The 26063-nt window shown below is 49.9% G+C and overlaps 2 gene segments (V, D, J or C); both read left to right on the top strand.

Annotated features, from left to right (window-relative positions):
• The first annotated feature begins 54 nt into the window (after nt 1–54).
• Nucleotides 55–16207, top strand: LOC122693638. The segment is given in 3 exon segments: nt 55–115; nt 225–521; nt 16176–16207. Coding segments are annotated over 3 exon segments (375 nt in total).
• A 7676-nt stretch (nt 16208–23883) lies between these two features.
• LOC122693507 lies at nt 23884–25536 on the top strand. The segment is given in 3 exon segments: nt 23884–23950; nt 24049–24339; nt 25436–25536. Coding segments are annotated over 3 exon segments (438 nt in total).
• Nucleotides 25537–26063: the final 527 nt, after the last annotated feature.

The following is a 26063-nucleotide window of genomic DNA, read 5'->3' as shown; positions in this document are numbered from 1 at the left end:
GGAGCGGTGTGGGGATGCTCTGCTCAGCTGTGGGGCCACAGAAGGCAGGACGCCCTGACCATGTCCACCATGGCCTGGTGCCCTCTTCTCCTCACCCTCGTCGCTCTCTGCACAGGTGACTGGATGGTGGGACAGGGGAAGGGTCTTGGGAAGACTCAGCGGTCCTGCTCCCTATTCTCGTGCCTGGACTCCCGAGTCACCATCTCTGTCTCTCTCCCTTCCAGGATCCTGGGCCCAGGCTGTGCTGACTCAGCCGTCCTCTGTGTCCGGGTCCCCGGGCCAGAGGGTCAGCATCACCTGCTCTGGAAGCAGCAGCAACGTTGGTTATGGTAATTATGTGAACTGGTACCAACAGCTCCCAGGATCGGCCCCCAGAACCCTCATCTATGGTGCAACCAGGCGAGCCTCGGGGGTCCCCGACCGATTCTCCGGCTCCAGGTCTGGGAACACAGCCACGCTGACCATCAGTTCGCTCCAGGCTGAGGACGAGGGCGATTATTACTGTGCAGCTGTTGACAGTAGTGGCAATAATGGCACAGTGCTCCAGGCTCGGGGGAAGTGAGACAAAAACCTGCTCTCCTCCAGGTCATGGGCTTCCTGGGGCTGAATCATCCTCTACCAAAGTAGCAAAATGTTTGGTTTGTTTGGTCGAAAAGTGGGATCTGAGCCCCACGCTGGGAACTTGCTCCAGGAAATCTGTTCAAATCTCCTTCATTCGGCAGCTCCCCCACCCCACTCCCCGCCCAGGGCTTTTCCTTGGAAACCACATACTATCTGATTTTCTCCAACTGAGCAGAAATCCCTAGATCCCAGGGGCAGATGCCCTGGGGACAGAGTTCCGGACAAGTCAGGTCAGAACCAGAGAAATGGAGTCCAGCGGTGTCTGAGTCGGGACACATCTGAGTGTCCAGTTTACGTCCTGGTCCCAAAGACTCTCCTCCTGTCTAATGCTAGTAGTGGACGCTCAGGAGTCCCTGCTTGGTTCCTTGGTCTCAAGGCTGGAGTTCAGGCTTCTTGGCCATCACTGGGCTCAGCTGAGGCCCAAGCTGCTGCTACCTCTCCTGGGACAGCCTCTCAGGCTCACAGGTGACTTCAGACCCCTGGGGAGGGGGCCGCCCACCCTGAAATCGCAGCCTCAGCGGGCACATGGGATCTGCGAGCGCCGCATGTCACCACACCTGTGTCCTGCTCCTGTCACTGCCCTTTCACACGCACGTGCAGGGTCTGCACAGCAGGCAGGCTGGGCTGTGGGCCCAAAGTTCACTGAGATGCACATTTTACAATATGTGGGATTATTCCTTCCAATCCTCCCTTTTCCTTTAAGCCTTAAATCCTCCTTATCTTCAACTTCCATGCACACGAAATTACAAGTTTTCCATTGTACCAGAGGACTTTTTCTTAATAGGCCCCAGATCAAGCAGTGAGGATCTTTGGCTGATGGAATTGGACCTCAGTCACAGATACTGAGAAAGGAACACAATTATCAGCATGTTGTTTGCAGCAGACACTGTAGCAGCAGCTCTGAAATGGACTTCAAATCCTGTTTCATTTCACACGCTGAGAATGAGTATGTTGTGGCTGTACATCACAACTTACTGAACAAGCTTTCACCCTAAAGCCCCTTAGCTGCTCTTCCTAGTCCTTCTGCTCCACGTAAGACTATGTAGGGGAAAGGGAATTTAGAACACTTCATGATGTTCACACCAACAGTATCATTTTAAGTTCTGATCATGAGTCATGTGTTTTTCTATTATTTTCATCTAATATTTTGAAAGAATCTCGATATAATTTTCTTCTAAAAAGTGCAGATATATTGAAGCTACCCCAATTTATTGGTGGTTCTCAGAGCCCAGGATAGCTAAGCCCCTACACCTGGTGATGGTGTGGGTGTCAACCACGCAGCCCTGATGCCCTGGACGGTCGTGATCAGCAGTGGTTTCACAGCCTGTGTGTGGGGAGACACTGTCCCCCCACAGATCACATGTGACTCTCTTGTTCCTTGTTGAGTTTCCTGCTGGAGGAAGAGCCACCCACGGATCCTCACAAGGAGCAGGAAGTGATTCCACGGGAAGGGAGGAGAGGTTCACAGTCACGGGGGAGTATGGTGTTGGGGTGAACAGGATTGCTGGGGCAGGAAGGGGAGCACATCCGTTATATTCAGCCTCACATCTGCAGGGAAAGATTCAGGTTCAAGAAACGAAGGACGTGAGGGCTGATTAGGGGAAGGTTGTCACCCCATCACTCAGGGTCTCCTCCCGGTACTGTCCCTGATATGTGAGAGGTCCAGCATCTGCCTCCTTCAAGAACTGCCCCGCCAAGGGGACATCAAGTGACTTGGGCAGGGAGAGGCAGGAAATGATTTGCATGAGGGTCTTCCTCCTCCTGATGGGATGGGAGGCAGGAAAAGACCGAGGACCCCACCTCCAGCCCAGGAGGCTGAGGAGGCCATGTCCTGGGAGGGTCCCCACCATGGCCTGGATGATGCTTCTGCTCGGGCTCTTCACTTACTGCTCAGGTCAGGGGCCGGGACTCTGCATCCTTGGGGCACTCCCAAGCAGGGTCTTAGAGCCCTTGTCTCCAAACAACCCCTGTCTCTCTCTTGTTGCTCTTAGGGGCGGATGCTCAGACTGTGGTCCAGGAGTCAGCACTGTCAGTGTCTCCAGGAGGGATGGTCACCCTGACCTGTGGCCTCAGCTCTGGGTCAGTCACCACCAGTAATGACCCCAACTGGCAAGAGCAGAACCCAGGCCAGGCTTCCCGACTGCTTATCTACAGCACAAACAGCCACCCGTCTGGGGTCCCTGCTTGCTACTCTGGCTCCGTCTCTGGGAACAAAGCCGCCCTCACCACCACGAGGGCTCAGTCTGAAGACGAGATTGTTACTGTGCTGCATGTCAAGGCAGTGGGAGCAGCTATCATTCCCACTGTGAATCAGATGACGGGGAAGTGAGACAAAATCCCTGGGCCCACAGACCTTGGCTCTGAGTCTTTTTTTCAGTGAGCAGCTTCTGTGAAGGGATCTGCCAGGGAGGCTTCTCTGCACAGAGATCTCTGTGGATAGTGGGAGGACACACACAGGGTTGTGTTGTGACCTGAGACAGGGCAGGCCCTCACAGGTGTGGACGGAATTCAGCTGCCCCTGCCTCAGCGCTGGGAGCCAGTTCCCCAGAGGAAGTGCTGTGTCTGCCCCGGAAGTGCTCCAGCACAGCCGTGTTCCCCCTCGTCTCCATCCTCTCGTCCCCCAGAGTGTGGTTCCCGGGCTGTAGGGCCATGTCCACAGCTCAGACACTGACATGGGCCCTGGCTCCGGCTCCCTCTTCATTTCTATGGTGCTGCTATCAGGACTGAATTTTCCCAAACTCATGGTCACTCAGTCTCTGAGTAACTGCCTGAGGAAGATACGGGTTTTTTCCCTTTAGAGACCCTGCAGCAGGTGAGTCCTGAGGAGTCAGCAGAGAAAGCCCTGGCTCCATCTCTCAGGACAGGCCAGGCTTTCTTCTCTGCCAGGTTCCCTGTCTGTGAATTTTCCAAAACCTCCTCAACCACAGAAACATCTTTCCCAGGTCCCCAAGGCCCATTCCCGATTTGTTTTCCAAATTCAGAGTGGACACTCTCTTCTGGTCCCCCAGCTGCAGACACCTGGACTGAGCAGGGCCGGGAGCCGTTGTGGGAGATCCCACCCGCGACGAGGTCATGAGGAAAAAACCTGACACCCAAGGCCAGGACACAAGGGACCCTCCAGGTTGGCCCCGGCCTCTACCCCACCCTGTATCCTCCCCACTTTCTGCTGTTGTCTCTGTTTGCCCTGCTGCAGATTCTTGTGTTGCCTGCCGAAAGTTCTCCTGCTCCTCTTTCACTGAATAAAGACCAACTTAAAACCCTAATTAATAAATCTCCTGGACGCTGGTACCCTATGAAGGGGCCAGGGATGAAGGAAATACTTCAATTCAAACCCTTTTGCTGGCATTCTGGCTTGTTTGATAAATGTGTGCTCTTATTGCAAAAATGCTCATGATTGTTCTAAACATCCTAAGCACAGTACGCTAACAAAAGAAACTATTAAGCATAGATCCTTCCGAGGGGTGAGAAAGGCTCCACAAATAAAATAGCCAAAAATGTGCCTAATAGAAAATAGTTTAGATAGACATTAGCTGGTGACTTCTTGCAGGTAGCTCCAACATCAGGGCTCAGGGCGGGGCTGAGCTAGCCGTGGGTGGACCCCTATTTGCATGGCAGCCCCTCCTCGGGCATGGGCTGGGGGGAAATGAAGGCCTGGGGCAGCCCAGCACACTTTGGGGACCCCGCCAAGGACTCCCTGTCCTTCACTGTCCCTGGATGGAGCTTGCTCAAACTCATGTGGATTTAGTCGGTGATGCCATCCAACCATCTCATTCTCTCTCCTCCCCTTTTCCTTCTGTCTTCAATCATTCCCACCATCAGGGTCTTTTCTAGTGAGTCATCTCTTCGCATCAGGTGGCAAAGGACTGGAGCTTCAGGTTCAGCATCAGTTCTTACAATGAATATACAGGATTGAGATTCTTTAGGACTGACTGGTTTGATCTCTTTGCAGTCCAGAGGACTCTCAAGAGTCTTCTCCAACACCACAGTTCAAAAGCATCAATTCTTTGGCACTCAGCCTTCTTGATGGTCCAACTCTCTCACATCTGTACATGACTAGTGGAAGAACCATAGCTTTTGCTACATGGACCTTTGTTGGCAAACTAACGTCTGTGCTTTTTAATATGCTGCCTAGGTTTGTCATAGCTTTTCTTCCAAGGAGCAAGCCTCTCCTAATTTCATGACTGGAGTCACCATCTGCAGTGATTTTGGAGCCCAAGAAAATAAAGTCACTGTTTCCCTTGTTTCCCCATCTATTTGCCTTGAGTTGATGGGACTGAATGGCATGTTCTTCGTTTCTTTAATGTTAAGTTTTAAGCCAGCTTTTTCATTCTCCTCTTTCATTTTCATTAAGAGGGTCTTTAGTTGCTCTTCGCTTTCTGCCGTAAGGCTGGTGTCATCTGCATATCTCAGGTTATTGATATTTCTCCTGCAATCCTGATTCCAGCTTGTGCTACATCCAGCCCGGCATTTTGCATGATGGACTCTGCACATAAGTTAAATAAGCAAGGGGACAATATACAGCCTTGACATAGTCATTTCCCAGTTTGGTACCATGTCCCATTTTGTCCATGTCCCATTCTAACTTTTGCTTCCCGACCTGCATATAGGTTTCTCAGCAGGCAGGTAAGGTGGTCTGGTATTCACATCTCTTTCAGAATTTTCCACAGTTTGTTGTGATCCACACAGTCAAAGGATTTAGGGAAGTCAGTGAAGCAGAAGGAGAAGTTTTTCTGGAACTCTCTTGCTTTTTCTATGATCCAGTGGATGTCTGCCATTTGATTTCTGCTTCCTCTGCCTTTTCTATATCCAGCTTGAGCATCTGGAAGTTCTCAGCTTTTGTACTGTTGAAGCCTATCTTGGAGACTTTTGAGCATTGCTTTGCTGGCATGTGAAATCAGTGCAGTTGCGCAGTTATTTGAACATTCGTTGGCTTTGTCAAAACTTCTTAATCAGAGATAAAAACCTCTCAGTGGAGACGGTGGAAGGGCATGGAAGAGGTGGATTCATGCCAGGCTCAGCTCAGGGTCAAGTGGTCACTAAGACGTGCTTCTGTGTGTTTCACTTGGGGTTTTGCGATATAAAAGCAAACATGCAGAAATTCATTATATTCTGTAGACGAGCATTGGACCTAGGTTTCTAAAAATAAAAGTAACACCATCTGTAATATGATACATATAAAACACTTAAGGATACATCTGAGTAAAAGTGGAACTCTTTGCACTAAAAATTGCAATATATTGTAAGAGATATCTAAAAAAATTTTCTGAGGAGAAAAATTATTTATTGCCCAGTTATTATTGTCCACACTTTCTCAATATCTGGGATGTAAGCCAGAAAAAAAAGCAAACTTAAGGAACACCTACCAAGTAGCTTTAAATTATTTGTTTTATTTTTTTATGTGGAAGTGTAGTATTTAACTCAATATGTCCAAAAGGTTTAGAAAAATCAGGATGTTACTACTCTCTAACACAATGTTTTTCTATAAATTCTTTTTTTTATCATGATACATGCTTAAAATATATTTTGATCAATACTTTGGTATTGCAGAATGAAAAATCGATTTAAATTATTTTCCAAATCAGTTACTTTCTAGTTCTTTGCTATTGCCAGTTCAAAATGGGATGTCATTTAAAATGGTGAAAATACATTTTTGTGTTATATCACTGGGATTTTGGCCTTCAAATATGTATCAATCAGACTATATAATTAAAAGTAATCTTTGATGATAGAACACTGTGATTTCTGGTGTTTAAGGAATTGAGTGAACAAGAAATAAAATTTCATTCTCCCCCCAAAATAATAAATACTCCTCCTTTTAGCTCCAAGCCCTGAATGCTACTAAGACAACAAACATTGAAAAGAGCACAACATAGTGAAGCTATTATTTGCTACTAAAAGTATTTAAAAATACAACAATTATTCCCAAATTGATCAAAATTCTCCCAGCAAACAGTCTTCACTTGCCACGAAGCATGAGGTAGGAAGTTGGGGCAAAAAGAATGGAAATTGTGAGAAAAGACATAGAGGATGAAACAGCCCTGGAACCCTCCTCCTCTAGGCCCCGGTGCCCTGATGTGTCTGAGGAAGGGGAAGTTCAGGACTTAGCCCTTGAACTCCAGGAAGTGTTTTCTTCTGAGAAATCCCTGTGAGGCTGGGAGAACAGCGTAAGTCCTGGACGTGGCCCAGACCAGGTGGGTGAGGGCAGTGGGCTGTGGGTGCAGAGGCCACGTGGGTGCTGTTGGGGGTTCCCTGAGCTTCACCTGCAGTGGGCACCTGGGGTCACCTCACCCCCAGGAACACCTGTGTGACCTGCAACCTGTTGATGAGAATTCGGACTCAGCGTTTCTAAACAGAAGAGGGCGCCAGTGTGATTTCTGGGCTCCTGGCAGCATTTCCAAAGCTTAGAAATGGAACTTAAACCTATGAACACTGAATAGAAAATCTAAAGACCACCCATCACGTCCCCCCAACCACACAGAAACAGAGATTTTCTCCACAGCTGCCTTGGCCATCCCAGAAAGAGCGAGAAGACGCCCTGCATGAAACGGGATGCTGCCAGCTTGTTCCTGTTTCATGGAGTGGCGTGCATGTCAGGGGGAGAATCTTCTAATGGACTTTCGCTTCCTCACGACTCGATCAAATCAATGTTAGAAACAACACTAAAAATGAAAATAGGTTGAAATGAAGAATCAATACCTTTAGGACTAGAGATTCTACTGACAATTCATTAGAATGACTACAAAAACATTCAGGATCACAATTATTACAAATAATATGTAACTTTAAAATTATATAATTTTATCAGTAGTTCAAAGTGTGAGATATTCTGGTCCCAGCCGAATAAAAGATAATATGCACTTTGACCATATCAGTAGGAAAACAATAAATATTGACCGAGAAACATAAGAAAATTCAAACCAGTGGTAAAATATTGTCTTCAAGACACGCTGAGTAGAAATGTCAGCAGTGAGCAGCCAGATTGCAGGAGCACTTCATCACTGACCGCGCTGCCTCCTGCGTGTTATCTCTTGAGAAGGTGGCGGGTCAGAGCAGGGGTGACAGGCGGGGCCTCCAGACGTCACCAGGAGGGACGCCAGTTCCCACACCGCGCAGGGTTCCCGTCGTCCCCTCGTGTCAGGCTCCGCGGTAGTGATGTGCCCCCTGGCCCCTGCCAGGGTCCTGAGCGCAGTCTGTGCTGCCTCAGCCGGGCCAGCGGCAGGTTTAGTCCTCAGGTCCACTTGTCCTGAAAGGGCAGCAGAGCTGGGGATGTGATGCATCTGTGCACCAACAGGTCCCATGGAAAACCCACACCCTGAGGTCTGCTGGTCCCCGGCCCTCAGACCCTCCATTGTTCCTCTGGCTCCAGATGCAGCCACTCAATTTCCTTGACGATTGTGAGCTCCTGTCCTAGGATGGGAGGGGAAGACCAGGAGAGTGATCATGACATGGGCACCTGGTCACAGGCGGTGCCACCAAGATCAGCTTCTCCTGTGTGTCCTGGGAGCTGCGGGCAGAGTAAGCCTGACTCGTGAAGACAGCTTCTGACTCCAAGCAGATACAGAGAGAAAGCTAGGAGATATTTTATACAACTCATATGGGAAAGAGGAGGCCAGCAAAATAGTATCGTTGGGTTAGGGAGTACATTTATGAACAATGTGCCTACAGACCCCTGGAAAAGGGCCTTGAATATTGTGTGTGTGTGTGTGCAAGACACACTGATTCATTACTAATAAAAGAGGAAAGAATCCGAAGGCCTGCCCAGCCAGGTAGCTACATCCATGGGGTGGTCACGGACGACCCTGACTTGATCATGAGTTAAAGGACTTTGTGTCACAGACACTCCCTGTATCCTGACCTCTGAGCAGCCAAGGGTGCTGTGGACAGACTGCCCTGAGCGTCTGAGGGGAGTCTTGAGGTGAGCCCCAGACGGCCATGAGGTCATGGAGCACACAGAAGGGGCGCCTGACGTGGCCTTAAGGAGTGGACCCTGCGCGGAGCAGGGGCAGGAGCTGTTCTGAGGTTCTCGTCTCTAGGTCATGGATGTGTGTCCGGGCCTGGCCACCAGGGGGCGGCTGGCGGCCATTCCTGTGAGTCTGTGGGGGTGAGAGGTGGGATCAGCCCTGGTTCATGACCCTGTGCTGGAGGAGGCCAGGGGCTTGGAGGTCACAGCTCCGAGCCCTGAGTGCTTGGGCTGCCAGCTGGGACCTCCGAGCCCTGGGCCCCCCGCAGCCCCGCCCCTGCCTACACCCTTGCCACTCTCCAGCAGAAGGACATGAACCAGGGCCCAGGGAGGGGTCAGAGAGCTGGGGGTGGGGGTCATTTGCATGAAAGGACCCTCCCCCTCTCAGACTATGAAGAGGGGAAGGAGCGGTGTGGGGACGCTCTGCTCAGCGGTGGGGCCAGAGAAGGCAGGACGCCCTGACCATGTCCACCATGGCCTGCTCCCCTCTGCTCCTCACCCTGGTCGCTCTCTGCACAGGTGACTGGATGGGGGGCAGGGGAAGGGCCCTGGGAAGACACACGGGCCCTGCTCCCTGCTCTCGTGTCTGGACCCCAGAGTCACCATCTCTGTCTCTTCCCCTTCCAGGATCCTGGGCCCAGGCTGTGCTGACTCAGCCACCCTCCGTGTCCGGGTCCCCGGGCCAGAGGGTCACCATCTCCTGCACCGGAAGCAGCAGCAGCACTGGGGATAATGATGTGAGCTGGTACCAACAGCTCCCAGGAAAGGCCCCCAGACTCCTGATCTATGGTGACGATATTAGAGCCTCAGGGGTCCCAGACAGATTCTCTGGCTCCAAGTCTGGCAACACGGGCACCCTGACCATCACTCCGCTACAGGCTGAGGACGAGGCGGGTTATTACTGTGCGTCTCATGACGGCACTGTCAGTCATGCCACAGTGCTCCAGGCCGGGGGGAGTGAGACCAAAACCTCCTGTCCCCTCAGAGCGGGGCTCTGGGGCAGAAACATCCTCTGCAAAGGCAGCCACTTCATTTTTCTGTTTGGCCTAAGACTGTGCTCAGAGTCCCACCAGGGAACTTGGTCCAGAAAAATCTGTTCACAGCTTCTTAATTCACCCCTTCTCCAGCTTGCCTTGGCAGCAAAACATTGTCTGATTTTCCTAACTTGAGCAGAAATCCCTAGTGCCAGGGGCAGGTGCCCTGGGGTCAGAGTCTATGATGGGTCAGGTCAGAACCAGAGAAACCCAGTACAGTTCTGTCTGATTCTGGACTCATCAGAGCGTCCAGTATGGGTCCTGGTCCCAGCTGCTCTCCTCTCTGATGCTAGTAGTGCACGCAGGGGGTCCCTGCTCGGTTCCCTGGCCTCAAGTCTGGCGTTCAGGCTCCTTGGCCCTTACTGGGCTGAGCTGAGGCCCAGGCTGCTGTTCCTGCCTTTCCTGTGACAGCCTCTCAGGCTCACCCAGGGCTCCAGGCTCCTGACCAGGCAGCCTGGGAACCTCCTCCGCTGGCTCTTGCCCACGTGGGAAGCAGGGCACTCAGTGGAGAGTGACTTTCCTGCACCTGGGCCCCAGGGGACATGAGAGCTCTCAGCTGTGAGCAACAGTCTTGCCTCTTATTTCCGCTCCTCTGTGTGGGGGGTCAGTGCCTAGACCTGAGGTCCAGGCTAGGATGGATGGGAAATTACACAACAGAAATGTCAGTAAACTTGACCTACAGTGATGCTTGGACAGAGGATAAGAGACCCCAGGGGAGGGACTTTCTCCATGTCAACAACTTCGTCTCAAGAGCAGGGTCCTGGGGGCCCTCCTCCACAACCTGGACCCCTCCCTTCACGTCCTCACTCCTGAACCAAGACTGTCCTTTAGGGGACAGTGACGGGATGTGGGATTGGAGGCCTTTGCCCTGCCTCGTGCTTCTGGAATCTGGGCACAGGGCGTGGGACACCCTTGCTTCCTGTCACCTTCTCACCCTCCTTCAAGGGGCCTGGGCCACACACCGATGGTTTTGTCATTTACCGGTTCCTATCTTCACCTATTTTCCTATTTTTCCCTACACAATCATCCATGCATTGGAATAACAGGAAAAGGATTTAGAATGAATATTTTTTTGGATATGAGTTGATTCTTGCAAACACATGTTGAGAAAAGAAAATAACCATATAAATTTTATTAAACAGTTAATGTGCCAGAACATCTGATCTGAATACAAAGCCATAATTTTATTTTACACGGAGATAAGCATTATTTTTGTTCCTTATTTTTCCCAGTTAATGGAGACATTAAGTCCTCTTGCTTGTCCTCCTGTACGAAATTACATGTATGTAAATGAGTATGTACTAGCAATACTACAATTGTGTCTAGGTATTTCTATTTTTACATTCGTTTTATTAATGCTTCTAAATTTATTTTTTAATATGTCTTAGTATAAAACACAGCTTGTAGATGTATGGATGTGAGAGTTGGACTATAAAGAAAGCTGAGTGCCAAAGAATTGATGTTTTTGAATTGTGGTTTTGGAGAAGATTCTTGAGAGTCCCTTGGACTTCAAGGAGATCCAACCAGTCCATCCTAAAAGAGATCAGTCCTGGATATTCATTGGAAGGACTGATGTTGAAGCTGAAACTCCAATACTTTGGCTACCTGATGTGAAGAGCTGACTCATTGGAAAAGACCCTGATGCTGGGAAAGATTGAAGGCAGGAGGAGAAGGGTCTACAGAGGATGAGATGGTTGAATGGCATCACCGACTCGATGGACATCAGTTTGAGTAAGCTCCGGGAGTTGGTGATGAACAGGGAAGCCTGGTGTGCTGCAGTCCATCGAGTTGCAAAGAGTCAGACACGAATGAGCGACTGAACTGGACTGTGCCCTCCCTGCCAGTGCAGTGAATGCTGCTCTGCCTGGTCCACGTCTAACTCAGGGTAACTTGCAGTGGTCACTTCTCAAGTTCTAGACAACAGATCTGACTTTCCCTCATCTCAGATGTGACACTCACCCATGGCTCTGATTGCTCAGACTGCAATGCTTTGACATACATCTTCCAAATCAGATAAAAATCCCCCAGTGGGGATGATATAAGTGGCAGAAATATGCTGATTCCTGCTCTGCTTCACTCAGACTCCAAAAATTTAGTAGTACAAATATCTTTGTAAAAATTAATTTTTACTTGTTCAGTTCAGTTGGTCTTTGCATGTCCAACTCCTTGCGACCCCATGGACTATAGCATGCCAGGCTTCCCTGTCCATCACCAACTCCCGGAGCTTGCTCAAACTCCTGCCTGTCAAGTCGGTGATGCCATCCAACCATCTCATCCTCTGTTGTCCCCTTCTCCTCCTGCCTTTAATCTTTCCCAACCTCAGGGTCTTTTCCAATGAGTCAGTTCTTCACATCAGGTGGCAAAAATATTGGAGCTTCAGCTTCAGTTTCAGTCCTTCCAATGAATTTTGAGGACTGATTTACTTGTTAACAAACAATATTCAATAGATCCCTCTTGGATCATTTATTTAACATTTTCTTAATTAAAAAACTTACAAAGATAATTGTTTTTCAGATACAGAACTCTTGTCAATGAAAAATTGAAACAAACATAGATTTCCCTTCAATTAAACTAATGCACTTATATAAGTAATAGCCTTAAATTTTCACTAATCCATTAACATCTTTTCATACATTTACTGTCTCAGGGAATTCCCAGGTGGTCCAGTGGCTAAGGCTCCATGTTCCCAGTGCAGTCAGCCTGGTTTCATCCCTGGTCGGGAAACTAGATCCCACAAGCCACAATTAAGACACCACCCAGACAAATAAATAAATAACTATTTATAAAAGTCTCAAAGTCACACCTACAGTGTAACACACTCATGCAGTGAAGGACAAACTACAGTCGGGCCATGCTTCTCCAACCAAACTTTCCCGGAACTGTATCCTCTCGAACATACTAATTGGGACGACTGGTCCTAAACAACCACATGTCAGGGTCCCTGGGAACAGACGCTGCTCAGAGCCTTTCGGATTCTCAATAAAAGCTGCCCTGAGTATCACCAGCCCTGCTGCCTGCAGCCTGTGCCCCGTGCCTGCAGGAGAGAAGCCCAGAGGGGTTCCTTCATGAGCTAGGACACGAGGTCGGGGTTCAGTGTGTGGAAAGCTTCACACACAGTAAAGATCCAGGAGTCACACCCCAGGCCTCCCCTCACACCCTCGACCCCGCCACAGAGAAGAGCCTCCTCCTCCTCTCGGCTGAGGGGACACACAGAGGAAGCAGGGCTCGGACACCATGGAGGGGACCCACAGAGGAGGGACCCGCTATCCTGCCCAGGAGGGGACGGGCCTCCCCGGGGCCAGCACGGCCCTGCCCTGATCCTGATGTGAGAGGAACTTGTGCCCCAGACGCCCCCTCAGTCCCGACCCTGAGCTGCCAAGAAAGCGGTGGACACACTCGACCTGAGGCTCTGAGGGGAGCCCACAGACAGCCCTGAGGTCACAGGGGGCAGGGAAGCAGCGCCTGGCCTGGCACAAGGGAAGGGGCCGAGCACAGAGCCCGGGCAGGAGCTAGCCTTGAGGGGCCCGGGTCCGCAAGCTACAGGATGCATGTCTGGGCCTGGACACCAGGGGGCGCGCGGGGGCCACTCCTCAGCATGACTAGGAGGATGGGAGCAGGAAGCAGCCCCCTGGCCCTGGCTGGTGGCCTCTGCTCAGGGCTCCCAGCTGTGACCTCCCACCTCTGGGCCCCATACAGCCCCACCCCAGCCCACCCCCCACCCCCTCGCCGCCCTCAGGCAGAGGGACCTGATCCAGTGCGGGGGATGGATGGGGGGTTATTTGCATGAAAGGCCCCTCCCCCTCTCAGAGTATGAAGAGGGGAAGGAGCGGTGTGGGGTCGTTCTGCTCAGCTGTGGGGCCACAGAAGGCAGGACGCCCTGACCATGTCCACCATGGCCTGGACCCCTCTGCTTCTCACCCTGGTCGCTCTCTGCACAGGTGGCTGGATGGGGGGACAGGGGAAGGGTTCTGGGAAGACTCACGGGCCGTGCTCTGTTCTCTCGTGTCTGGACCCCAGAGTCATCATCTCTGTCTCTCCCCCTTCCAGGATACTGGGCCCAGGCTGTGCTGACCCAGCCGCCCTCTGTGTCCGGGTCCCTGGGCCAGAGGGTCACCATCTCCTGCACCGGAAGCAGCAGCAACATTGGGATGTTGGGTGTGAGCTGGTACCAACACCTCCCAGGATCAGCCCCTAAAACCCTGATCTATGATAGTAACAACGACCCTCGGGGGTCCCCAACCGATCCTCTGGCACCGAGTCTGGCAACACAGGCACCCTGACCATCATTTCGCTGCAGGCTGCGGACGAGGCTGATTATTACTGTGCGTCTCTTGATTTCAGCCTTAATAGTCCCACAGTGCTCCGAGCCAGGGGGGAAGTGAGACAAAAACCTGCTGTCCTCGCAGAGTGTGGGCTCTGGGGGCAGAAACATCCTCTGCAAAGGCAGCTGCTTCATTTGTCTCTTTGGCCTAAGACTGGGTTCAGAATCACACCAGGGAACTTAGTCCAGAAAAATCTGTTCACATCTTTCTTAATTCACCCCTTCTTCAGATTTCCTTTGCAACAAGTCATTGTCTGATTTTCTCAACTTGAGCAGAAATCCCTGGTGCCAGGGGCAGGTGCCCTGGGGTCAGAGTCCATGATGGGTCAGGTCAGAACCAAAGAGACACAGTACACTTCCGTCTGATTCTGGACTCATCAGAGCATCCAGTGTGGGTCCTGGTCCCAACAGCTCTCCTTCTCTCTGATGCTAGTAGTGGACGCACGGGGTCCCTGCTCCATTTCAGATCTCGGGGTCTCTGCTCATTTCCCAGGTCTCAAATCTGGAGTTCTGGCTCCTTGGCCATCACTGGGCTGAGCTGATACCAGGCTGCTGCTCCTGCCTTTCCTGTGACAGCCTCTCAGGCTCACCCAGAGCTCCAGGCCTGCGGGAACTAGACAGAAATGGTACGGACTCCCTTCCATCTGGGGGAGGTGAGGCGCCCAGCAGGTTCCTGCTCGGCATCTGGCTGGACCTGCTGCTGCTACTGTCTCCCCGACTCCAGCTCATCCAGGGGTCTGCCTGGGCATGGAGCCTCCTCCTGTCCCCTCTGTCCTTGAAGGCCCTCCAGCAGCCCATTCCCAGGAGAAGGTCTCAAAGGAAACAGAAAGTTCATGTCCCCATCACTAGGGACAGAGCGTCTCTTAGCCCTGAATTCAGGGGCTGAGGTTGGGGTCTGGCTGAGGTCATCTCGGATCTGAACTCTGACTCGGGAGCCTTTAATCTCCATCCCTGGGGCATCTGCCCGTTCCCAGGAGTTTCTAGAGCTCTGACCCCTCTCATTGGCCCTCAGCATGAACGCCTGTGCTTTTTCTCCACTGGAGAGATTCCTTCAGTTACTGCTGCACCAACACGGGAGCATGTAAGGTGCATCTTACATTTGGGTCTTTTGGAACAACTGCCTCTTCATGGCCCTCACTGCTGAGACCCACCATTGATTCTTCCTGTTCAATTTCTTTGTCTAACTCTTGCCACATGATGTTGAATTATTGTTATGGAGATTAAGTTCACTTTGCTCCTCATTTGTGGAGTTTCCACAAATTATTGTCACCAGACACCAATATGAGAATAGTTGGTGCCTTTACAATATCACATATTAAGGTCTTGATACATTGATGACTTTTTTCTTAAAATGAAAAAAAAAAAGACGTGTTCCATGCCTTTCCTTCCCCCATAAGTCAGATGGAACCTGGGGCCATTTCAGTTCCTTAGATGGTCACGTGTCCCAGGTCACCCTTTTTGTGGTCATCTTACTGCCCATGGGCTGCAGACGCCACCTCACAGTCCCACCTGCCCACTGCCTGTCACCTGCCCCACAAACAGGAAAACCAGCACTCTTCCTGACACTATACCTGTTCTATGTAGGATCTCCCACAGGGTTACGAGAAGTAATGCTAGAAAACCTATCGTTTTCCAGTTACTAAAAATGAAGAAGCAAAAAGGGTACTTTTAAAAATTCAATTCATGATACTCTCAAAAAAATAAATACTTAGGAATATGATTAACCCAGTAGGTGAGAGGCTTATGAAGTGAAAACAAGAAAATATTGTTAAAAAATTAACACAGATGTAAATAAGTGAAAGGAGCCCTGAGATCACGGTGGGGGGTGGGGAACAACCTCATACTGTGAAGGTGACTTCAGTCCTGCTAGATTGATCTAAATGTTCGCAATTGTTACCAAGTCCAAGCTCACTCTGCTCATCTCATGAGAGGCCAACAAATCTGAGAGGAGAGAAATAAGACTTTATTCAGAAAGTCAGCTGACACAGAAGTTGGCAGACTAACACCTCAAAATAACCATCTTCTTGGGGCCTGGATCCTAGGTTCTTGTACGGATGAGAGAAAGGGGAAAGTAAGGAAACAAAGTGAAAAAGACCATTTCATTCTTGCAGTTATTCCCTAGAATGGCAAGCCTCAGGCAGGGGGATATGGTATTTCCTTTCTTACAGGCATTCACAGGTGGGCAGGCTCAGACTATCTCCCTGTGAGCTACACAAAGGCACTTTAGTTTAAGGCTCAGGCAGAGGGAGTAGGGTTCTCTGAAGCAGGCCACTGTGTAAGACGATGATAACAAAAATGACAAAAACAAGGGTTAAATTCATAGAAACAGATCCAGCGTGGAGTCAGAACGAATCCTTCCTGGTTACACAGCCACTCCCTCACTTGCTTACTTTTCCCAGTTTAATCCCCAAAGGTCCGCAGATCTCCTCTCCCTGGTTCTCTGGACAGAAGTTGGATAAATATCTGTTCTCTTGGACCTAGAGTGTAGATTCCCACCCCCTGGAATCTATTCCATAGCAAAGACAGGCATCAAAAGGCGCTGCCATGTGGGCTGAGGGGATCTGATGGGAAAAGCTGAAACAACAGCCACCCCCACAGAAGTCAAACTGAAAGAGAACCAGGGAGAATGGGTATGAGGTCTGAGGCACATTATACTCTGAGAGCCTTACACCTTTTTGTGTGGGTCAAGGTAAAGGTGGAAGATAATGACCCCAGACCCTGGAAGACGCAAACTCACATTTCAGGTGACTCTGAAATATATGAGACGAGCCACTCTGCAATCAATCCTTCTAATTCTCCCTTTTCTCTTAAGCATTAAATCTTCCTTATCTTCAAATTTAATGCACACAAAATTGCACATTTTCCACTGTATCAGAGTAACTTTGCTTCAGTTCAGTTCAGTTCAGTTGCTCAGTCGTGTCCGACTCTTTGTCACCCCATGAATCGCAGCACGCCAGGCCTCCCTGTCCATCACCAACTCCCGGAGTTTACTCAAACTCATGTCCATCATTTGGAGATGCCATCCAGCCATCTCATCCTCTGGCGTCCCCTTCTCTTCCTTTCCCCAATCCCTCCCAGCATCAAGGTCTTTTCCAATGAGTCAACTCTTCACATGAGGTGGCCAAAGTACTGCAGTTTCAGCTTCAGCATCAGTCCTTCCAATGAACACCCAGGACTGATCTCCTTTAGGAAGGACTGGTTGGATCTCCTTGCAGTCCAAGGGATTCTCAAGAGTCTTCTCCAACACCACGGTTCAAACGCCTCGGTTCTTCGTCACTCAGCTTTCTTCACAGACGAAATCTCACATCCATACATGACCACTGGAAAAGCCATAGCCTTGACTAGATGGACGTTTATTGGCAAAGTAATGTCTCTGCTTTTTAATATACTATCTAGGTTGGTCATAACTTTACTTCCAAGCAGTAAGCATCTTTTAATTTCATGGCTGCAATCACCATCCACAGTGATTTCGGAGCCCCAAAAATAAAGTCTGACACTGTTTCCACTGTTTCCCCATCTATTTGCCATGAAGTGATGGGACCAGATGCCATGATCTTAGTTTTCTGAATGTTGAGCTTTAAGCCAACATTTTCACTCACCTCTTTCACTCATCAAGAGGCTTTTTAGTTCCTCTTCACTTTATGCCATAAGGGTGGTGTCATCTGCATATCTGAGGTTATTGAGATTTCTCCTGGCAATCTTGATTCCAGTTTGTGCTTCCTCCAGCCCAGTGTTTCTCATGATGTACTCTGCACATAAGTTAAATAAGTAGGCTGACAATATACAGCCTTGACACACTCCTTTTCCTATTTGAACCAGTCTGTTGTTCCATGTCCAGTTCTAACTGTTGCTTCCTGACCTGCATACAGGTTTCTCAAGAGGCAGGTCAGGTGGTCTGGTATGCCCATCTCTTTCAGAATTTTCCACAGTTTATTGTGATCCACACAGTCAAAGGCTTTGGCATAGTCAGTAAAGCAGAAATAGATGTTTTTCTGGAACTCTCTTGCTTTTTCAATGATCCAGCGGATGTTGGAAATTTGATCTCTGGTTCCTCTGCCTGTTCTAAAACCAGCTTGAACATATGGAAGTTCACGGTTCATGTATTGCTGAAGCCTGACTTGGAGAATTTGAAGCATTACTTTACTAGTGTGTGAGATGAGTACAATTGTGCGGTAGTTTGAGCATTCTTTGGCACTGCCTTTCTTTGGGATTGGAATGAAAACCGACCTTTTCCAGTCCTGTGGCCACTGCGAAGTTTTCCAAATTTGCTGACATATTCAGTGCAGCGCTTTCACAGCATCATCTTTCAGGATTTGAAACAGTGCAAGTGGAATTCTACCACCTCCTCTAGCTTTGTTCATAGTGATGCTTTCTAAGGCCCACTTGACTTCACATTCCAGGATGTCTGGCTCTAGGTGAGTGATCACACCGTCGTGATTAGCTGGGTTGTGAAGATCTTTTTTGTACAGTTCTTCTGTGTATTCTTGCCACCTCTTCTTAATATCTTCTGCTTCTGTTACATCCCTATAATTTCTGTCCTTTATTGAGCCCATTTTGCATGAAATGTTCCCTTGGTATCTCTAATTTTCTTGAAGAGTTCTCTAGTCTTTCCCATTCTATTGTTTTCCTCTATTTCTTTGCATTGATCACTGAGGAAGGCTTTCTTATCTCTCCTTGCTATTCTTTGGAAGTCTGCACTCAAATGGGTATATCTTTCCTTTTCTGCTTTGCCTCTTGCTTCTCTTCTTTTCACACTATTTGTAAGGCCTCCTCAGACAGCCATTTTGCTTTTTTGTATTTCTTTTTCTTGCGGATGATCTTGATTCCTGTCTCCTGTACAATGTCACGAACCTCTGTCCATAGTTCATCAGGCACTCTGTCTCTCAGATCTAGTCTTTTAAATCTATTTCTCACTTCCACTGTATAGTCATAAGGGATTTAATTTAGGTCACTCCTGAATGGTCTAGTGGTTTTCCCTACTTTCTTCAATTTCAGTCTGAATTTGGCAATAAGGAGTTCATGATCTGAGCCACAGTCAGCTCCCGGTCTTGTTTTGGCTGACTGTATAGAGCTTCCCCATCTTAGGCTGCAAAGAATATAATCAATCTGATTTCAGTGTTGACCATCTGGTGATGTCCATGTGTAGAGTCTTCTCTTGTGTTGTTGGAAGAGGGTGTTTGCTATAACCAGTGCGTTCTCTTGGCAGAACTCTATTAGCCTTTGCCCTCCTTCATTCTGTATTCCAAGGCTGAACTTGCCTGTTACTCCAGGTGTTTCTTGACTTCCTACTTTTATATTCCAGTCCCCTATAAATAAAGGACATCTCTTTTGGGTGTTAGTTCTAAAAGGTCTTGTAAGTCTTCATAGAACTGATCAAGTTCAGCTTCTTCAGCGTTACTGGTCAGGGCATAGACTTGGATTACGGTTATATGGAATGGCTTGCCTTAGAAACGAACAGAGATCATTGTGTCATTTTTGAGATTGGAACATCTCAAAAATTTTGAGACTTTAATCTGTTAGTTTAGGGTAATTTGTATGCAGCAGTAGTTAATTAATGCACTGCCAACTTTGGGCCATGTCTTTATCCAGGGGCACCTGTCCATTTAGTCCAATTTTAGCCAGAATCTGCTAAGTGAGTTTAGAAAAAATACCACACCCTTGATTGGACCACCCTCAGTATCAGATCAAATTCCTTATCACCCACCTCAGTATCCTATCACCCTTGCCGAGGTCAGCAATGATCCTCTCAGTTCAGCCAGAATCCACCCTCACCCTGAGGTCCACCCACCCTGTTGCTGTTGTTCATTGCTTTTCAGTTGCCCAGTCTGTTTGCAACCCCATGGACCCACCCTGTTCCTTAGCTATCAATCACAACTGTGTCCTTGAGTCAGACTTAAGCTCAATCTCCATCCCTTAGTATAAGCCCCCATTGTAGTACCCTTACCTTGAATAAAGTTTTTCTTGCCACCTTTAGTAAGTGTTATGAATAATTTTTTAACATTTCCAAGTTCTGTTACTAAGAATTACCCTCAAATGAATACTTTCATACCTTTACTTTTTATACTATATTTATTTGGGGGAATAGCTTTCAAGAATTAAAATATTTCATGTTTTTACCATACAAACAGAAAATATCTTTTTAAAAATATATTTATATATCTTTAAAAAAATACCTATGTAGTAATCTGGAAAAGATGTGTATATAGACGTCAGAGCTCCAAGGAAAACTAAATTCTGAATAAAATATAAATTAGAACTAAAACATTCAGCCTGTAAATAGTGAAATGTTTGGAATTAACTTGCCAAAAATTATACAGAGAATGAAATTAATAAAAAAAAGAAAATCTATACTTAAAAATATTTGGGATCCAGACAAACCTGCTATTTAAATAAAGATATGTCAAGTCCTGAACCCTCTATAAAAAAAGAAATACTCATTATCTTGTAATAACCTGTTTGGATCTGGGACAAGAAACTAGCCTGTCGGGGGCTTGTTCTCTGAGAATTGTCAAATTTTAAATAAATTCCACACAATCGATTCCTGAGGTACATACTGGTTCATAGTAAGTCTATTCCCAATTGCAGTAAACAGATTCTGACACCACGGAGTGCACCCCGATCATCCGTGTGATCAGGAGGGCCGTGGAGCTGTGCTCCCTCCCCTGAGATCAGGAGCAGGAGGCTTTCCCAGATGCGCCTTCAGCAGAGTCCGTGGACCATCCCAGCAGGCGGATTGTCCCCCAGGGAGTGAACTCTGCTCCTGAAGGGTCAGAGCAGAGACCCTGAGGAGTGAGGGGCAGCGGTGATACATCCCAGGATGCAGGGACCCCCGGGAGTGGTTCTCCTGAGCCCACAGGCCCTCCCGTCCTCTCCTCTGCACCCCATCGGAGCACTTCCTATTTCAGGGCTGGGGTGGTCTCTGGACTGTCAGGAGCAGGGGCTCCCCAAGAAGTGCCCACGTCCCTCTGCCTGTGATGCCCCTGATGAGCCCAGATCCGACAGCACCAGCTCCTGCAGTGGGAGCAGCAGGGACACGGGGGTCCCCATGGCAATGATGACAAGGGGCTCCAGGCAAATTCCCTGCCTTGTGACCCAGAACAGAGGTGAGGGACACTCAGGGGTTTGGCCCTGTTCTCCTCTCCAGGTGAAGGAGACCCTCCCCCTTAGGATGCAGCTCTCAGACTCCTCACTTGCTCATTTTCTCCTCTTTTCCCTCATGACCTCTCCCACTTTTCCCTCCCTGGTTCCTTGTTTGAGATGATATTGGATAAATGTCACTATTTTGGACACAAGACCATATAAACCCATTCTCATTATATCTATGGAATTTAACAAATGAATGTCAGCCATGTCCAGCGAAGATCAGGTAACAGGTCAGAAGGGTTTCTCAATCAGGAATGAAAGAAGAGCCCTGACAAGGATGAGATTCCCATTTATAGTTATAATCCTTTATATCAAGCATTTAATATTGAAAGCTTACAAAATTGAGTCAAAACATCTTTAATCTTTAAATATCTGAGTCAAAAAGTACTGAGAGGACCATGTTCAAGGGTAAATGAGAACCCCTGGGCGTGATCAAGGGAAGATCTGTTATCCCTGGGAACCTCATATTCTCTTGCTGCTGCTGCTGCTAAGTCGCTATAGTCGTGTCTGACTCTGTGCGACCCCATAGACGGCAGCCCACCAGGCTCCGCCGTCCCTGGGATTCTCTAGGCAAGAACGCTGGAGTGGGTTACCATTTCCTTCAATGTGTGAAAGTGAAAAGTGAAAGTGATGTCACTCAGGGAAAGACATAAATAGGAACAGAGCGGTGCACTCCGGGCGGAACAGTACCTAGTGACCATGCAAAACCAACATCAACCACATGTCAACCCGGGAGGGAAACTCAGACAGAACTGTGACCAGGTACAAACCATAGGCATGTGGGATTCTTAATCCTGGAACCTGGTTCAGGTGGTTGTGTTCTGATAGTGAACCCAGGAGCGAGGCAGAGCAAACTCAGACCTCAGGGAATCCTGAAATTCATTTGTTTATCAGCATTGCATTAAACGGCCTGAAGTCAAAGTTACTTGGAAAAATTAATGACCAGCCCCAAACTCCACGGAGAGGACTCATTCTGCTGCCCTGGGCGGTGACATCAGAATGACCCTCCTGCAAGTGTGAGAAAGCCCTTCCAGGAGGCTGTGGTGTGAAGGGCGGGAGGAGGAGGTCTGAGTCCAGCAGGGGGCGCTATGGGCCTGGTCCTGAGAGCTCAGGGTCCTGGCCAGGCAGGCTGGCACCTCCTCCCCTGGCTCTTACCCACGCGGGCAGCAGGGTCCTCACTGGAGGGTGACGTTCCTGCACCTGGGCCCCCAGGAGACACGGCAGCTCTCAGCTCAGAGCCACAGGCTTGCTGCTCAGTTCCTGTTCTTCTGTCGAATCAGTACCCAGACCTAACACCCAACCAAGGACAGAGGGAGGATCATACAACAAAAATGGACTTCCTTCAGTAACCTCGACCTCCAGGGATAGATACCTGGACAGGGGATGAGAGACCCCTGCAGAGGGGCTGCCCCATTTCCCACAGAACGCCCGGTGTTCACAGTGGGAGAGGGATGCAGGCAAGGACCCTTTGTCACCTTCTATGTCATTTGAAATTATCCCTGTTGTGTTATTTGGCAATTTCAACATTTTAGAGTGACCTATGGAAACTGATATTGTTTCAGGTTTTGTGGCTTCGTTAGTTGTTCCTTTCCTTTTTGTGACCACTTCTTCCATCTAAAAACTTGAGCTATATGAAATCACATATTTCCCAAAGCTATCATCAGTACATTTGTACAATAAGAAAAGAATTAACTAGGAATATCATATTTTTTACATCTATGAGTCGAGGTTCTCAAACAACTCTGACCAAAATCGTGTGAATTTTATTAAACAGCTACTTTAGCATTAAATCTAACATGAATACAAAACAAGAATAGTATTTAACATTTTTAATGTTAAAGAAAGAAGAGATGAACAAGACTTTTCTTAAAAAAAGAAGAGATGAACAAGAATTTTCCCGTCTCTTCCACACACGTTAACACTTGAGATGTCTGAGCTCTTTCTCGTCCTCGTTGCCCCCACATCCCTCCTCCTCCCGAGTCCATCGGCTCCACAGCAGAACCACAGGGAAGGGAGTTTTACAGTGTCCACAGTGCTCAGCACACCTACCTGTTCACACATGGTGCTTTTCTATTTCCGATGATGAGACATGTATGCCAGCTTTGTTGGAACTGAACTTGCAAGCTATCATCATTGCATGATGACATGGTGACCTTTCCCCCTACAGGTCTATCGAAGCTACTCCACATTGTCATGGTTTTTCTAGCACAGGAGGCCGTCACCCCAGGCCTGTGTCTCTACATGTCACTCTCAACCCCCAGCCCTGATTCACCAGCGCTGGGACTAGGGACACTTTACAAGATGGTGTTCAAGGGCCACGCCTTTCCCTTCACACCAGACACAGGCTCTGGGATTTTCTCCTGGGCTCAGGGCTGGAGGGACAAGGACGGACATCATCACACAGGTGGGACGCAGCGGTTCCCTGAGAAGGACAGAGAGTGTTCTAAAGATGGGCTCAGGTTTGGGAAAGGCTAGATGAGTGCAGCAAGGGAGGAAGACTTGCAAACTCCTCCTTCAGCCTCAGATACTCTGGGGAGGAGATGAAGGACCGAAATCACCAAGGTCACGGGAGCACATTTGCTGAAAGACGTCGCCCCATCAGCAGGGGCTCCTTCCGTTTCTGTCCCCGCTCTGTGTGAGGTCCAGCATCGGCCTCCTTCAAGTCCCCCCAACCCAGGGGACCTCAGGTGCCCTGGGCAGGGAGACGAGGAAGTGATTTGCATGAGGCCCCTCCTCCTCCTGATGGGCTGGAGGCATGAAAAGACCCAGGACCCCACCTCCAGCCCAGGAGGCTGCGGAGGCCGTGTCCTGGGAGGGTCCCCACCATGGCCTGGACGGTGCTTCTGCTCGGGCTCCTCACTTACGGCTCAGGTCAGGGGCCGGGACTCTGCACCCTTGGGCCACCTCCATGCAGGGTCTCAGGGCCCTTGTCTTGATAATAACACCTGTCTCTCTCTTGTCACTCTTAGGGGTAGATGCTCAGACTGTGGTCCAGGAGCCAGCAGTGTCAGTGTCTCCAGGAGGGACGGTCACCCTGACCTGTGGCCTCAGGTCTGGGTCAGTCACTACCAGTAACTACCCCGGCTGGTTCCAGCAGACCCCAGGCCAGGCTCCCAGAACTCTTATCTACTATACAAACAGCCGCCTCTCTGGGATCCCTGATCGCTTCTCTGGCTCCATCTCTGGGAACAAAGCTGCCCTCACCATCACGGGGGCCCAGCCTGAGGACGAGGCTGTCTATTACTGTGCTCTATACACCAGTAGTTACAATAATACCACAGTGATGCAACCTCATGGGGAAGCACCAACAAAACCTGCCCTTGTGCTCAGAGGGCTCAGCGCTTTGAGGCGGGAGAGGCAGAGAGAGGGCGGAAATGCTCAGCAGCCCGTGGGGAGGGGGCTCTGGGGTCCCATCTCCTTCCAGCGGTTCATGGCCCCGTGCCTGCTCCTGTCTCTCCTCTGAGGTGTCCAGCTCTTCAAGGGGACACCTCTCTGGCCATAAAGATGTGGAGGGGAATCAGGTTCACATTTTATCAACAACATTCAGAGTCAGAGTCCCCAGCACAAACAGCATGACTCTCCTTGCTGACTTTGGTGATGACCGTTGATGACCTCTAGGGCTGGAAGATGAAATCCAGCAACTGCACCCTGGCAGGGGTCTCAGCTTCACTGTGCGGGGACCTGGTCTCCCTGCCCCTCCTGGCTGAAGTGGGCAGGGCCCCATGACCCTGGGGGTCAGATGCCACTGGGGCTCCAGCCCATCACAGCCTCCAGCCTGAGCCTGGCCAGGAGTCAGGCTGGTCAGCTCTCCAGGTCCCCATCCCAGACCTTGGCAGCCAAGGCGGGGCTGAACTTCTAGGCCACACCCCAGCCTGAGAATGACCAGGGGGACAAGCCAGGCTCGTCTGTCCCCCGCTGACTCTGCCACGTGCTGTGCAGGGAATTAGAGATAATACTGTCAGTGACACAGCCAGGAGCACAAGGAGCAATGCGTGGAATGTGGTCAAGGTCCCTGTGAGTGAATCTGAGGCTGTAGAAACATATGCATCTATCTTCACAGGCTCCAAAACTTAGTAACAAACGGATTTCAGGGTTTCAGCAAGAGGATGTTATTTCCCTGGCTTTTCTTTTCTCTTCCATTAGGAGGAGGTGGTCATAAGCTCAGAGGGTCTGACCTTGAGTGGCCGGTCCCCTGGGTCAGCAGTCTCTACCTCCCCCTTCCTCTGACCTTGGCACTACCCGGACCTCGGGCCTGAGTGCCCTTCTGTCCCTGCAGGGAGGCCACCTCACTCACCCTCACATCTCAACTGACCCCTCCCAGTTTTGTCCAGGCCCCTATGCTCTGTTCCCTCCCAGGATACGGGGACAGGACTGGGGTCCTCCCAGCGTGGAGCCCCCGGGCATCAGCACTGGCTTGGGAGGGGGAGCAGAAACCAGGGGAGCCTGAGGGACGGTGACCGTGGGGCCGGCCCCCTCACTGCATCAACAGTGCTGAATAGGAGGTGGGGGCGGGCGGTGGGCACTGCGGTCGCCCCTCCCCCTGGTGTCCTGAGACCACGGAGCTCACGGTGCTGAGCGACCACCGACCGCAGCACAGCTGCCCGGCTCAGCCTGGCTGCCCCTCCCTGAGGGCAGCAGGAAGCAGGGAGTAGTCTCAGCGTCCCCCTGGGTGGAAGGAGCTGCTGACAGGAGTTGCCCCAGGCTCCCAGGTGGGGGTCAGCAGCACAGAGAAGTGGGGTCAGGACCCCCCTTTGCTGGGCCAGTGGACAGCGGACACATACCATTGATTCATGGACTGTTGGTTGGAAGAATACAGGCAGCCCGTCCATCCTCCGTTTCCCCACCATGACCATTTCCCGAGCACATCACCAGGGGGCGCTGTGCAGCTGCTCAGAACCGGCCGACCCCGAACACACCAGATGGTCCCCTGACCCTGCCCCAGGGCTCACTGGACTGAGCTGGGCGGGACAGCAGGTGCTTCCTC

Source organism: Cervus elaphus, chromosome 5 (assembly GCF_910594005.1).
Source record: "Cervus elaphus chromosome 5, mCerEla1.1, whole genome shotgun sequence".
Taxonomy (NCBI): domain Eukaryota; kingdom Metazoa; phylum Chordata; class Mammalia; order Artiodactyla; family Cervidae; genus Cervus; species Cervus elaphus.
Note: the sequence above shows the minus strand (reverse complement) of the source record. Positions and strands in the feature narration are given on the sequence as shown.